The sequence below is a fragment of the Fukomys damarensis genome, unplaced genomic scaffold (assembly GCF_012274545.1).
Source record: "Fukomys damarensis isolate Sample0158 unplaced genomic scaffold, DMR_v1.0_HiC HiC_scaffold_37, whole genome shotgun sequence".
In the NCBI taxonomy this organism is placed as follows: domain Eukaryota; kingdom Metazoa; phylum Chordata; class Mammalia; order Rodentia; family Bathyergidae; genus Fukomys; species Fukomys damarensis.
Genome location: NW_022900949.1, coordinates 51,256,300 through 51,270,107, shown reverse-complemented (window position 1 = coordinate 51,270,107; position 13,808 = coordinate 51,256,300). Strand labels below are relative to the sequence as shown.

The 13,808-nt window shown below is 43.5% G+C and overlaps 1 protein-coding gene across 7 annotated transcripts in view; it reads left to right on the top strand.

The window, feature by feature from the left end:
• Nucleotides 1-4,714: 4,714 nt before the first annotated feature.
• The window catches only part of Dzip1l (DAZ interacting zinc finger protein 1 like), a 42,481-nt gene continuing 33,387 nt past the window's right edge, over nucleotides 4,715-13,808 (top strand). For 2 of the 7 annotated variants that reach the window (XM_010625538.2, XM_010625543.1), the window contains exon 1: nucleotides 11,885-11,947. In XM_010625538.2, the coding sequence (XP_010623840.1) occupies nucleotides 11,945-11,947 (3 nt within the window). In that variant the 5' untranslated portion in view covers nucleotides 11,885-11,944. Of the gene's footprint in view, nucleotides 5,417-6,895; nucleotides 7,038-7,225; nucleotides 7,339-8,147; nucleotides 8,306-11,884; nucleotides 11,948-13,808 lie in introns of those variants that run through there. The other 5 variants (XM_010625542.2, XM_010625540.2, XM_033759559.1 and 2 more) reach the window with 5 other exon arrangements.

Below are 13,808 nucleotides of genomic sequence, written 5' to 3'. Positions count from 1 at the left end.
TGCCAAGGTTTCCTATCAATATTCCCATCATGGTGCAATATTGACATCAGCAGGACCGATTTGTTTCTTTGCCATATACTAGGCCAATGTTATATCTTTCTGAAATCCAAAGATTGTACTATTACAATTCTCTGTTTTGAAATAGCAGCATTTCATTTGGAATTTCTGCTTTTTCCTGAATATAGTTCCTGCACTGGTCAACTTGTACACTGTTATCAAATATCACATCAACTGGAAAGTGGTAAACCAGTTGTTGAATGTTACATTTCTATTAGTTTGGGAGATGAGAACAAGAAGTCTGTTCACAACATCATTTGACTTATTACTATACAAATAAGGACCTGGTGGCTGAGTTCCAGGACAGATGTCTAAATTGAAAGCATAATAAGTCTTTGCATCTATAAAAGCATAAGTTTTTGTGCCATATTTTGACTGTTAGCTTTTGCATAAGTCTTACATTCCTCCAATTTCCATGAGAAATTTTTGCTAAGTACACCAGACCTATGAATACTTTCAATTAAGCTAGTGAGATGTCTTAATAAATAACATTTTTGAATATGGCTGCTGGTGCATACAGAATATATTACTCGCATTTCAGCCTTTGTGTATTTCACAGTGTCTTGAAGTATTTCAAATATTTCATCTGCTACAATTTCCAAAATTGAATGGAAGTGTTGGCATTTTGTCCAATATATTTCACCTCTGCCAAGGCCCCAACTGTGTTTTCAGACATAGTTCTAACACTGGATTGTTCCATTTCGTTGCATGGCCATTTTGCAACATTTCAACTAGTCAAATATGTACTCACACTGCTGTTTTCTTTATCATTTGAATCAAGGAGGGCTGCATTCCCTGAGTCTATATTAGTCAATTATTGCTCCATTTCACAGTCACAAGAACTTTGGCTCACATGGCCAATGCCAAAATCATCCTCATCATCGTCGTCGTCATTGTCATCATCATCATCATCATCCATCCATCCACACCACTCTTCTGTTATGAAAGCATGTTTTATGTTTTGGTACTGGGGATTGAACTCTAGTCCTTGCACTTACAAGGCAGGTGGCAGAACCACTGAGCTAAATCCCCGGCCCATGAAAGCATGTATTTTAACATAATGGAGCATCTTCATCATTCACTCATGAGTAATCTGATGATTCTTTTTTTTTTTTTTGATGCCAGGGATCGAACTTGGGACCTTGTGCTTGTGAGGCAGGTGCCAGAGCCACTGAGAAAAATTCCTGGCCCTGATGATTCATTTTTCACCTCCTCCAAAATTTGCAAATCTGGTTTTTCATGTGCAATTGTACTGAATTGGGCTATTTCTAACAGAAAAGTCAAAAGAAAACTTAAAAAAAAAATTCTTGGAGTGGTGTGTGTCTATTGGACCCTCTGTGATGCTTGGGTAAACACATACCAGTTACACAGAGCATGATATGGATAAAAATCACATTTTGCCACTTTTGCACATAAGCACACATCTTGCTGTTTATCATACTAAGTGGGTAAGCACATAGACTGACTCCTGTATCCCTTAGGGAAAGGTTCTGACATGCACAACCAGCTACTATTATGCTAAAGTACAAATTTACATAGAAAAGTAAGGGAAGGGTCTGCTGGACCCAGTATCATGCTCATTAACTTGGTGGTTTGTGAATAGATTTTCGCAGCCTGTGAACTTATATCTTTTTTTTGGGGGGGGTACCGGGTATCAAACTCAGGTCCTTATGCTTGTGAGGCAGGCGCTGGAACCACTAAGCTAAATCCCCAGACCCAGTGAACTTATATCTTTATTTTTACTATTATTTAAAAGGTATTTCCTTCAGTTATGAATGTAGGCCACAAACCACAGTTATAGTACTGGTACATACGACTGTCATTGTTCATTGACCTGAGATGTTTATTACTGGTGCTTTCAGATCATATCACAGATACCTTGAAATATTACTTATGCTGTCATTGCTTTTAGATCAAATGCTAGACCTTGCCATTTAATGAATTCATAAACAAAAATATTGTTATATTACATAGGTGTTTTCTAATATTTTCATAGCTTTATTTCCAATGTATCTGCCAAAGGGGAATTACTAAAATGGCTAGAATCTCAGGCAGGAAGATGCTGGGGTAACTCATCACTGCCAGCCAATGAGTGTCTGGATCACAGCCAGCCAGACATGCCTTAGTTTGTTTCTTCATTCAGCAAGCAGGCCTGTTTAGGTTTATTCTGGCCCTGTAGAAGAGACCTTTTTCCTAAGAAAGGAAGCCTCTCCTGCAAGTGCCAACAGTCTTCCTTCAAAGTGATCTTTTCAGTGAATTGGCTTGGATGTGGGCTCCGCCTAAGGAAGAGATTCCCCCTCTGCTCCACTCATCTCTAGACTTGGAAGTATTCAGACATTTTGCTGCCAGATCCTCAGATTTTTCAAGAGAAATCAGCAAACAAGATTTTTATGTACCATCGCCCTCTGCCTTCTTGTCTATACAATAGCCCTGTGAAAACTCAACCACACATCTTTGACTTAAAATCACCTCAAATGCTCTGGATTTCCTTTTAGGAAAGTGGAATTTGAGCTGGCTTCTGAGGTGTGGTGGCAATAGCTGACAGCAGGTGACACTACTTTTGTGGATTCCCCAGGTGTGTCCCACTATTTCCTGCCATGTCCTAAGGTTTAGAAAGGGGACAAGTTATGAGCTGGGTCAGAGGTCAGTTTTCTAGTGCTGGGCTGAGGAGGAAGAATAAGGGGTAGAGAAAAAAGGAGAAACTGCAGATATTGAAAACCTAACCTCCTGTCCTCTCTTTCCACAGTGGCCCAGCTGCTTAAGGTGGCAGGAATATCTCCTGATGTAGGCAATTAGAGTCAGTCTCCATTGACTTATTCCTAGGTCATGAACTATTTGTAGTCCCCACTAGTGCTACCAAGTCGTGTGTGTGTGCTGTGGTATCAGAGGGTGACAGCTGCCCAGTACTAAGTGATCTAGCTCTTGGTATCCTTAGAACTAAAAACAGATTTTGGCACATAGTAGGCCCTCAAAACTTCACTGTACTGGGTTCTGAATCAAGGTCTAGGAAGGGTCTTGGTCAGCTTCAGATGGAGGCTTTGGCTTATGGGTAAAGTAGATCAGGGTGTTTGTCAACTCTGCTTGATTGCAACAACCTTAAGAAAAAGGACACTCCATTTATAACAGGAGAAAATTGAGGCTGATGGAAATAATACATGTAAGTATGTGCACAGGTACTCTCAGAAATACGTTATGGTTTGGTTGCAGAATGTCCATCAAAATCTCACGTTTTCAGAGGTGGGGCCTTCAGGTGGTGATTGGATCATGGGGGTGCTATACTTATCAGTGAATCAATCACTGATGAATCCATGGCTAAATGTGCTTTTAGGAGGCAGGACCTGGTTAGAAGAGGCGGTTCACTGTGGGCATGACTTAGAAGGGTATATCTCCCTCCGCATTCCTCCCTTCCCCATCTGCTTCCTGGGTGTCATGATATGACCAGCTTTTCTCTGCTATGCCCTTCAGACCTTGGGGCCAGGTCACTATGGACTGAAACCTCTGAGATCAAGGAGCCAAAATAAACATCTTGTTAAAGTTGTGGGTGTTAAATATTTTGTCCTAATGGTGAGAAACTGACTGAAACAGCTACTTTTTATAAGTTTCAGGGATTCAATGGAAAGCAAACGGGAAGCAAATACTCAAGTGACTTTATAGATATTGTGAAGTCTAAAGGGCGCATGACTGATTGCCCAGGCTTCAGCTGAGGCTGGAGATATTTTAGTTAATTTGATTCTTATAACACCTCTGCCAGGTAGACTTTATTTTTCCTTTTTGTGGTACTGAGAAATGAACGTAGGCCCTTTGCACTGAGCTGTGTCCCCAGCTTTTTCTTTTTTAAATTTTGAGAAGGGTGTCTCATTAAGTTGCTTTTTCTTTTTCGTTCCCGTGGTCCCACCAAGTTCCCTGGCTGGGCCAAGGCAAAAGAACTACAGCTCGGGAAGGTGGTTGATCTCTGATGAGACTGGAGCACACGCCGCGGACTTTCCTAACTTGGGTTCTAGTCAACACCCACGAGGTTCTCTCCACGCGAGGCAGGGGAAGAGCAGAAACAGTCCGTTTTCAGGCTGCCTGCGGCTCTATCCTCCGCAGGGTGCGCGCATCTGCGTGTGCCGGGGGTGGGGGCTGGGAGCAGGTCCAGCCTCCCTGAGCTTCGCCGGGACAGGCCTTTGGCTATTGGATTTTCTTAACGGATTAAACGTGGCATTCCCTCCTCCCATCCATTGAGGAACTAAAAATACAGTCCCAGGGGCGGTGGGAAGAGGCTCCGCCTCTCCGCGGAGAAGGGTGGGATGGCTGTTCCGGGAGGCGAGGCCCCCGAGGCACCGGAGACCCCAGGTCCCGGGCTGCTGCTCCGGTCCCATCCGGGCGGGCGCTGTCTCCGCCGCAGCATCAGCTGGCTGCGGGCGAGATCGAAAGAACGGCCTCCGGGGGCTGCGTGGGCGACGCAGTGAGTCGGGAGGCGGGCGGGACCGGGCGAGAGGGGGAGCCTCCTCGAGACCTCTAGTCTCTGCCCCCAGTTCCGGGTGACCCCAAGGTGAGCCGGCTGCAGGGGAAACTATGCCAGGAATTCTGCTTGGGAGGGAGAGGGAGGGCGGCGTCGGTGCCTTGGGCGGGATCTGGGTCAGCATCAGCTGGCTGCGGGCGAGATCGAAAGAACGGCCTCCGGGGGCTGCGTGGGCGACGCAGTGAGTCGGGAGGCGGGCGGGACCGGGCGAGAGGGGGAGCCTCCTCGAGACCTCTAGTCTCTGCCCCCAGTTCCGGGTGACCCCAAGGTGAGCCGGCTGCAGGGGAAACTATGCCAGGAATTCTGCTTGGGAGGGAGAGGGAGGGCGGCGTCGGTGCCTTGGGCGGGATCTGGGCCCTAGGCGGCGGTTAAACTTTAGCGGCTCCATCCCCGCGGAGAGCGCGCTCCCCCGGCGCCTGGCTCCCTCCGATGCGCCCGGCGGGAAACTAGCTAGGAGCAATGCAGCGGCAGAGCGGGATGACTGATTTCCACTAGACTGGTTTCCCGGGGAGGATGGCCTTGGGTTTTACTTTTTGAAAAGGTGATTTAGAGGGCTAAGTGATCTGAATTCTGTAGGCAAAAGGCGAGCTTTTAATAATAAGATTACTTTTCAACAAACCCGTTGGCATCTCTAGTTCCTCTGCGAGTCACTCCAGAGCTGGAGTTGAGCAAGAGGCCCGACAGTGTTTTCAATTTGAGGTGACTAGCTAAAAGTCCACAGAAAACTTGCTGAAGACAGGGCAAGGGCCTGTTCCTTGCCTATCTCCCGGAAGTCCGTTTCTAACAGGAATTTGGAGAGGCCTGGAGAGTGGACGGAGTTCAGACCTCCCTTCTCACGTGTTGTCTGCAGACACAGTAAGTGGACTTTCTTTGGTCCTGGTCCCTGACACCTCCCCACCCCTGTTGGAAGCTGAGGACTAATCTCTGAGAACCAGGCTGCTGAGAGACGGCTGGTCTTCAGGTCAACTGGCTGTCTGTCTTCATCTGGAAATATTTTGGGATACCATGTGGATGGATAAATGGTCCCATAAAGTTGTTTACCTCAGGTTGGAGACAGAAACTTTGCAGCACACCTGTAAGTTCTAACACAGAGCTGAAATTTAGTCAAAAGATTTAAAGCTCAACTCAGGCTAGAGCAGGGAAGGGGAAATAACGTGAGCCTCCCGACTCACTTTATCTTCTTGTGGACCCTTTGCAGGCAGGGTGGGTCCTGGCCAGCAAGGTGCACCACCTGCAATGCCACTTCTCATGCCCTGTGGCAACTCCAGTCGGGGCTTTGGCCCAGGCCTAAAGATGGAGAAACTACCAAGAAGCAAGTGATTCCTTCATGGAAAAGACATATTAATATTTCTAAGAAAGTTTTCTTTTGGGTGTGAAAAAAGTGTGTTCTTTGTTTTTGACAATTCTGCTGCTGGGAAGATAAATCATTTTCTTATCCAAAAATCTTCTGTAAAATATTCCCAAGGGCATCAGTCAAATTCTCACTGTAAAGAAGATCCTTACAACAGTCTTTTGACAAAAATGTGGATGCTGTCCTTTAAAATGATCTCCTCGGGTCTGGGAATACAGCTCAGTGGTAGAGCTCATGCTTAACATGTGCAAGGCTCTGGCTTTGACCCCTAGCACCACACACTCAGAAATAAATAAAAATAAAAGTATCTCCTTAGACTTGCTGAGATTTTACCTCTGTGCATGATGAAGTAGGTCTCTCTCCATGCTTGTAGATTCTGAGAATGGGTATAGCCCCTGTGAGAAAAAAGGAAGGACAGAGGAAGAGGGATTCCTGTCTTTGGAAAATAAAAGAATCCAAGATCAGGTCCAAAGGCTGTAACAGTACTGCTCCAGGACAGTCCCTGGTTCCTTCTCATCTCCGTTGGGGGCTCCAGTGTTTCCTTGCCTATGGTGTGTATGCAGCATGTTTGCAAACTGTGGGAAGGTTTCCTTGGCAGCCCCACAGTTAGCACTAATGACATGCCTGAGTTCCCTGGGGCAGGCACTGTGATGTGAGCTTGGAAAACAGGGCAGGTTGGTAAATGATTGTCTGGCAGGCACCTAAGAGCTTGGCACCTCCAAGTTCTCCTCTTGGCTGCATTCTTGAGGAAGAAAAGAGACAGTAAGGTGTTGTTGTCTAGCTATCAAATTTTAAAAATCAGGTCATTGGGTTAATTCTGTACAAGTTATCTTTGACAGATTTTAGGGAGGGAGGTTTCAGGAGAACCATAAAGTCTAGAACTGTTTCATAGTGGGATAGCTACATTGTGAGGTGCCGAACACTAATCACTGAGGGTGTGTAAAGCAAGGTCGTAGATGTTTCTCTTTCTTTTTTTATTGTAGGATTGCTATAGGCAGAAATCAAGTTTTCAGCAGTGAAGCAAGTTTTAACTGCCAGTGCTAATATTCTTTTGGGTCACTAATTTGTGTTATTGGACTAGGACTGGGAAGTTTCCTGGGACCCCATCAAAATGTGTAGAGGCAGGTAACACAGCTTCAGATTTCCTAATGACAGTGAGTCATCTCTACTTTGTGTCTCTATTCCCAGACGTAGGACAAGCAAGTCTGCTGATAATTCCGTCTGGAGAAAGCACGTGTCCTTGCCTCTGGGGTGTGTGGTTTCCAGGTAACCTGCAACACTAATTGGCTTTTTCTTCTGCCTGTCCTAACCAGGAAGCAAGCTATGGAAGTGAGTTGTGGCTAGCCAAACCCTGCTGAAGTTTTCCAGCACTGACCCTGTTGTGATTTGCTATAAACTCTTCAGTCTTTGCCCTAAGACATCTCAGGTACTGTTGTTTTTCAGAATGGTAAATAGTTTGGATATCATCATCATCATTATCATCATCTACCATTATCACCACCACCCCATCACCATAATTATTGGGAAATAGTTTTGCGTAATCTAAAAGCTTTGGCGTCAGACCTTGGTTCAAATCTCGGCTTCATTATTCACATAGTAACCAAGTGACTTGGGGCACATCCCTTAGCTTCTCTTACCTTCAGTTTCTCCATTTGTCAGATGAGGCAAATCATAACACCTTACAAAGCTATAAGTGGGCTAGAAATGGCATTTTTAAAGGTTGGTACAGTGCCTGGCACATAGATGCTTGATAAATGTTTGCTATCATCATGTCATCATCTTCAAACTTCCACAGTTTTGCTTTACCTTTTTTTTTTTAAAAAAATTGGTGCATCTTAATTATACAGACTAGTGCGTTTCGTTTTGGCACATTCATATATGCATGTCACCTAGTTTGATCATTCCCGCCCAGTTACCTTAGTCCCTTTCGGGATCCCTTCCTCTTCTCTAATAGTCTCCCTTCTAGCCTTCTTTCAAATCTTCTCTCTATTTTAAGAAAAGTTTTCTATTCTTTATGTGAGAGAAAACACATGGTATTTGGCTTTCTGTGTTTGGCTTATTTCATTTAACACAATGGTCTATCCATTTTCCTGCACATGACGTGATTTCTTCATTCTTTTTTATGGCTGCATAATGTTCCATTTTGTGTATATGTATCTCATTTTCTTTGTCTGTTCATCTGCTGATGGGCATGTAGGCTGTTCCATAGCTTTCTGCTCTCTCTTTTAATCCCAGGACCCTAGGATTTGTGAGAATTATCCTTGGTGTATAGTATATGTACTGCTGAAGTGAGCATTAATTACCCTTGGTGTACAGGAAGATCAAAGTAATACTTTCGGCATACAGGAAAACCTTGTGAACTGAGACCTGTATTTCAAACTTCTGTATTACTGGTGAGTGGGGCTTCTACCTTGTGTGATTATAGAGTGTGCTTAGAGTATGAGTGGGAAAGGAAGCAAGCTATAACACTGAGGCCATATCTTTTTTCTTTTCTTTCTTTCTTTCTCTCTCTCTTTTTTTTTTTTTTTTTGGTACCAGGGATCGAACTTGGGCCCTTAAGCTTGCAAGGCAGGTGGCGACACCACTGAGCTAAATCCTCAGACCCTGGAGGCCATATCTTAACAGTCATTGTGGTCAGTGGGGTGCCTCACTGATGTGTCTGAAACTACCCTCCAGGGACCCTGTATGCTAAGCTTTCATCAAATACAGTGGGATCAGTCTATGAATGCAGACAGCCAATAAACAAAGCATTTTATTGCATTTGAATATCATTTTCCTTCAAGAAGTCCAAACAAAGAACTCCTAGCTCCTTTTTTTTACTCTTTAATTCTTAAGGGTTCATAGATAGCCTCATTCTTTCAGCACTCCAAGAAAATAGAATTTTGAAGCAGACATTCTAACATTTTGACACTTTTGCTCAGTTCAATAATAATCTGAGCTCTAGGAGATGGGTCAGGAACTGGGATACAACAATATGAATAAGTTATGGTGTAACTGCGAGAAAATTCAGTGCTGGGGGAGGAGAGAGGAGGAAGGACTCAAATGTATTGGTAAACATGGCATGGTAATCCCACCATTCAGGAGGCTGAAGCAGGAGGATTGCTGTGAGTTTGAGACCAGCCTCAGGTAAACAGTGAGTTCAAGGCCATAACGAGACACTATAAAAAAAAAAGAGATATGTGTTGATATGTTGGCATGGGCTCTTCCTTAGTGCTCTCTTAGCACCTTCTCCTAGTTTGTGCCCTGGCACTTACCACTCTGTAGAATGACTTCTGGGTGTTTTTCTGTCTTTTTTGGAGAACAAACTCTGGTGCTAGGCATTTCCATTATGTGAGTGTGGGAGAGGCATTTCCCCTCTTTGTTCTCTCTCTACTTTTTCATTGTTATAGTGGGTTGTTATGAGAATCAAATGGGATAGTACATGTAAAACCTTAGAACCATGTGTGCAGTACAGTAGAATTCCAGAAATGTTAACTCTTTATTTTTTCATTTTATTTTAAAATTGAAAAAATTTTATTAGTAGGTTTTAGATATACCTAATGATAACACCCTAGGGTTACCTGTACATGATATATTTTGATTCTTCCCATTCCCTCCTCTCCCTTGAACCCTTCTCCCCCTCCTTATTTACAAAAGCTTTGTTTCCATTTTTTCCTTCTATTCTCTTTTCTTTTCCTTTCCTTACTTCCTTTTCCTCCCTCCCTAGTTCTTCTTCCTATTTGAACATTTTCTTCCTATTTCACAACATCTATTATACATCTTGGTCCTTATTTACACTTTTGGTTTCTCACAGAGAAACAATGCAGTACTTAAACATGTGTGTCTAATTTTTTTCACTTGAGTATGATTTTAAGGTGCACACATTTATCTAAAAATGTCTCAACTTTTTCCTCCTTTATGGCAGAGTAATACTCCATTGTATAAAAACCCTTATCTTCATCCATTCATTGGTTGATGGGGATTTTGGCTGTTTCCAAAATTTATCTATTACAAACTGTGGCTATAAACATGGATGTGTATATATTGCTGTAGTCTGATGCTTTTAATTCCAAGAAAGGGAATAGCTGTGTCAAATGGAATCTCTAGTTTTAGTTTTTTGAGGAATCTCCACACTGATTTCCACAGTAACTTTTTATTAACAGTGGCAGGAATTTTGTAGCCTGGTCAACTTGAGTGCCATCATGATACTTTTTTTTTTTTTAAGACCCACCCTGTATATTTTTATTTTATTTTATTTTTTTTCTTTTTATTGAGTTTGTTGGTACAATCTGGGTATACAATACAGTTACATTCATTATTGGGATCCTGTACCTTTACATAATAGGTCTTGATTCTCGTTTTTTCCCCTTGTCCCTGCCCTCCCTTCACCCCCTCCTCCCCTCCCCATTTACAAACACTTTATTTCCATTTTTTCAATTTCTCATATTAAAAGTACATAGTCCCAATTTTTTTTTTTTTGGTACAGCGATTGAACTCGGGTCCTTGAGCTTGCAAGGCAGGCCACCAAACCACTGAGCTAAATCCCCGGCCCTCATGATACTTCTCAAGAGTCTCAGGAATCACTTGTTGCTGGGAAGGATGAATGAATGGTACACTGCCACCCTAACACAGACCAGAGTATACGCTCTGTGCTCTGGGACCTGAGGGGAGGACCAGTGAATTCTGGCCTAGATGGGATTTATGGTGGTAGTCGTGATGAGCAGGGCTTTACAGCCTGTATTCCCCTTCAGTAGGAGCAGAGAAGGTAACAGAGGGCCACCTATGCCCAGAGAAAGCACTGGATAGAAGCAGAGAGCTCAGTCTGGTCTGGGGATGCCTGAGCTTGAATCTAGCCTCTGGACTTTGGGCATGTGTCTTTGCTACTTTGTGGCTTAGATAATAATAGAACTTCCTGATGGAGCTGTTCTGAGATTGCACTAGTATTCTCTGCGAAGCACTGAAAAACACTATCTATGAGTAAAATCAAGCACAGAGGTATTCTAGTGTGGACAGCTGTAAATTGCTAAGTGGGAATGCAGTCAGCACAGTAGCTTTTAAAGAGTTAATAGAGGCTTTTGGAACATCATTGTTTTTTTTTTTCTTTTGGTACTGGGGATCAAACTCAGGACCTTGTGCTTGCAAGGCAGGCAGCAGCACCACTGAGCTACATCCTGAGCCCATGAATATCATTCTTAATGAATTTGAAGTTAGCCTATGAGGAACACATAAAATCAATTTCCAGATGGTTGAAACTCAAGGGTAGCTGTCTCTTTAAAACAAGGCATAAATTCCACACTTTGCCACAACCCCATATTCTCCCCATCCCAAGATTTCTTACTCTATCCATTCTGAGCCAGTAAATGTGGGTTTCTGAGTTCTCAGGTGATGCTACTTGTCCAGGAAATATGCTGAGAACCACTGTCCTATTGTATCTTGTACACTAAGGTGGGGAACCAGTTGCCATTTACCAAGTTGGTGCTGAAGTCGCTCTCCTATGTGGCACATTTTGTGTGTTCAGTGTTACTTCCTTGGCCTTACAGAAACTTGGTTTTACAATTTATGGCATAGAAGGGTTGGGTCAAAATATCCAAGAGACCAAAGGGCCAGAGAAAAAGAGATTTGGGGATAGTGGGACTCAAGCTGTGACCTGAACCCCAGGAGAATATGCAGGGAGAAGTGGGTTGTGAGTGAACAGCAGAATGCCAGTGGATCCTGGCACCCCTGCTTTATTTGAAGGATGAAAATATAGTCACTGTTCAAGGAGGTGACTGGGAGGAGTATTCAAAGAGGTAGGAGGAGAGCAAAGGAGTTGGTGTTGGAGAATTCTTGGCTTTCTTTTTAGAGACTGGACTGATGGCAAACATCTGAGGCCAAAGCTTAAATAGTTAAACAGTGAAGTTCTCTTGTGAGCTGCTGGTCTGTGGGAGGAAAGAAGGCTGGTGTCCTATTACTCTTGCCCACAGCATGGTAACCTGCTGTTGCTCTGAGGCACATTTTGTTGTGAGCAGTTGTCTCTGAGGCTCCCATGGTGTGGTGGCAGCTTGGAGTTGAGCATGGTGAGTACTTGTCGGTTTTTCTTTCCATAACTGGGCACATTAGGTTGAGTACAAATGTGTTGGTGCATTGATTACTTTCCTGTTGCTGGGAAAAAAATACCTAAAACCCACAATTTAAGGAGAAGAGGTTTATTTTGGCTCATGATTTCAGAGGTTTCAGTCCATGGCTGGCTGTCTCCAAGGCAGAAATGGCATGGTAGAGAGGCATGGTGCAGGACAGCCACTTAACCGATGGCCGCCAGGAAGCAGAGAGGGTAGAGCAACAGATACACCCTCCAAAGGCATGCTTCCTTTAGCTGAGTCCCACCTTTTAACAGCACATTCAGCTGTGAATGCCAATGGATTGATCTCCCGGTGCATATAGCACCCCCATGAATTAATAGCCTTCCAAGACGCCCTGCCTCTGATCACATGAGACCTTTGGGGGACGTTTCAGAGCTGATCCGTTACCACTGGTCTTTTCATGGCCATGTGGGTGTGCTTATATCTGAATGGTTTTATATTTGGAGTACATGTTGAGGGAAGAGTGTCTAAGAAAGGAAGGATGTGAGCTGAACCGCAAAAGTGGGCCCATGGTGTCCTGTGAGCAGTCTTAAGAGCAGGCTAAGAGGTTTGTACTTTATACTGTGGTTATAAGGAGACCCATTGAACTCCAGAGTGAGGAGCAGTGTGTGGCTAATACAAGTGGGTGACCTTAATGCCTGGTGCCTCTCCGAGTCCAAGTAGGCATATTGTACTTATTTATTCATTTTAAAATTTTTAATTTTTTTTGGTTTCGGGATTGAACTCAGGACCTTGTGCCTGGGAGACAAGTGGCTGAACTATTGAGCTAAATCCCTGGCCCTAGGTGTACTTTAAATGAGGGGACAGTGAGTAAATGAATAAATTGAGACTTTGAGGGAAAGGTGTGATACTTTAATCAAAGTAGAGGTTTAAGAGGAATAGCCCCAAGCCTCAGTGTTGAGTAGTTCAAGGTCCACACGCCTTGGAGCCAGATGCTTGTATAACTGTACTTATAACTCTGGTCTCTGTAGCTGCAACCAACCACTTAACCCCTCTAAACACCAGTTTTCTTGTTTTTGAAATGGGAATAATAATACTGCATCTCCTGTAAGCTTGTACTTGGCATTTGCACGTAGCACTTCCTGAATGTGTCAGTATTTTTATTCTCCTCTCTGTTTCTTTTAGTGTCCCGAGAAGTAGGCAGGGCTGGCCTGTCACTTTGTCTTTCACAGAGGAAGACAGCTCAGTAAGGCCAGGGGCCTTCCCTGAGGGCTCTTCTCCTCTGACAGCTTAGCACTACCCCTTCCCTCAAGGCTTTTCTCCCTCATGAGGTCAATGACCTATCATCCCTGGCTTTTGATTGCACTTGAATATCTGAATCATGTAATCTAGAAAAACTTGACTAAATGTGGATATTATGTACTTCTTATTGTCTCAGTCACAGTCTCAGTTCCCTCAAGGGCAGAGACTTGTGTTTATTTCTTTTAAAACAAGTAATGGATGATGACGATGATGGGAAAAACTTTGCATAGTATAGAGGGGTGGCAAACGAGAAATAGAAGTCCTCTAGCTTCCTTTTCCATTTCCTAGAGGTGGGCATTGCTAGCAGCTCTTTTATCTCTCTTTCCAGAAATGGTTAATGCTTGTGAAATCATATATATAAATGAATCGTATGTAGGAATAACACATGAATATAATTTATGTAATCATAACAGATGCGAATCACCCATATTATCATTGATCTGTATGAGACCTATCTGGCCATCTGCCCATATTTCTTACATCTATTCATTTATTTATTTCCATTTCACACTCCCATTTCCCTCCTCTCTCATAGACAACCATTCTAATGTGATTA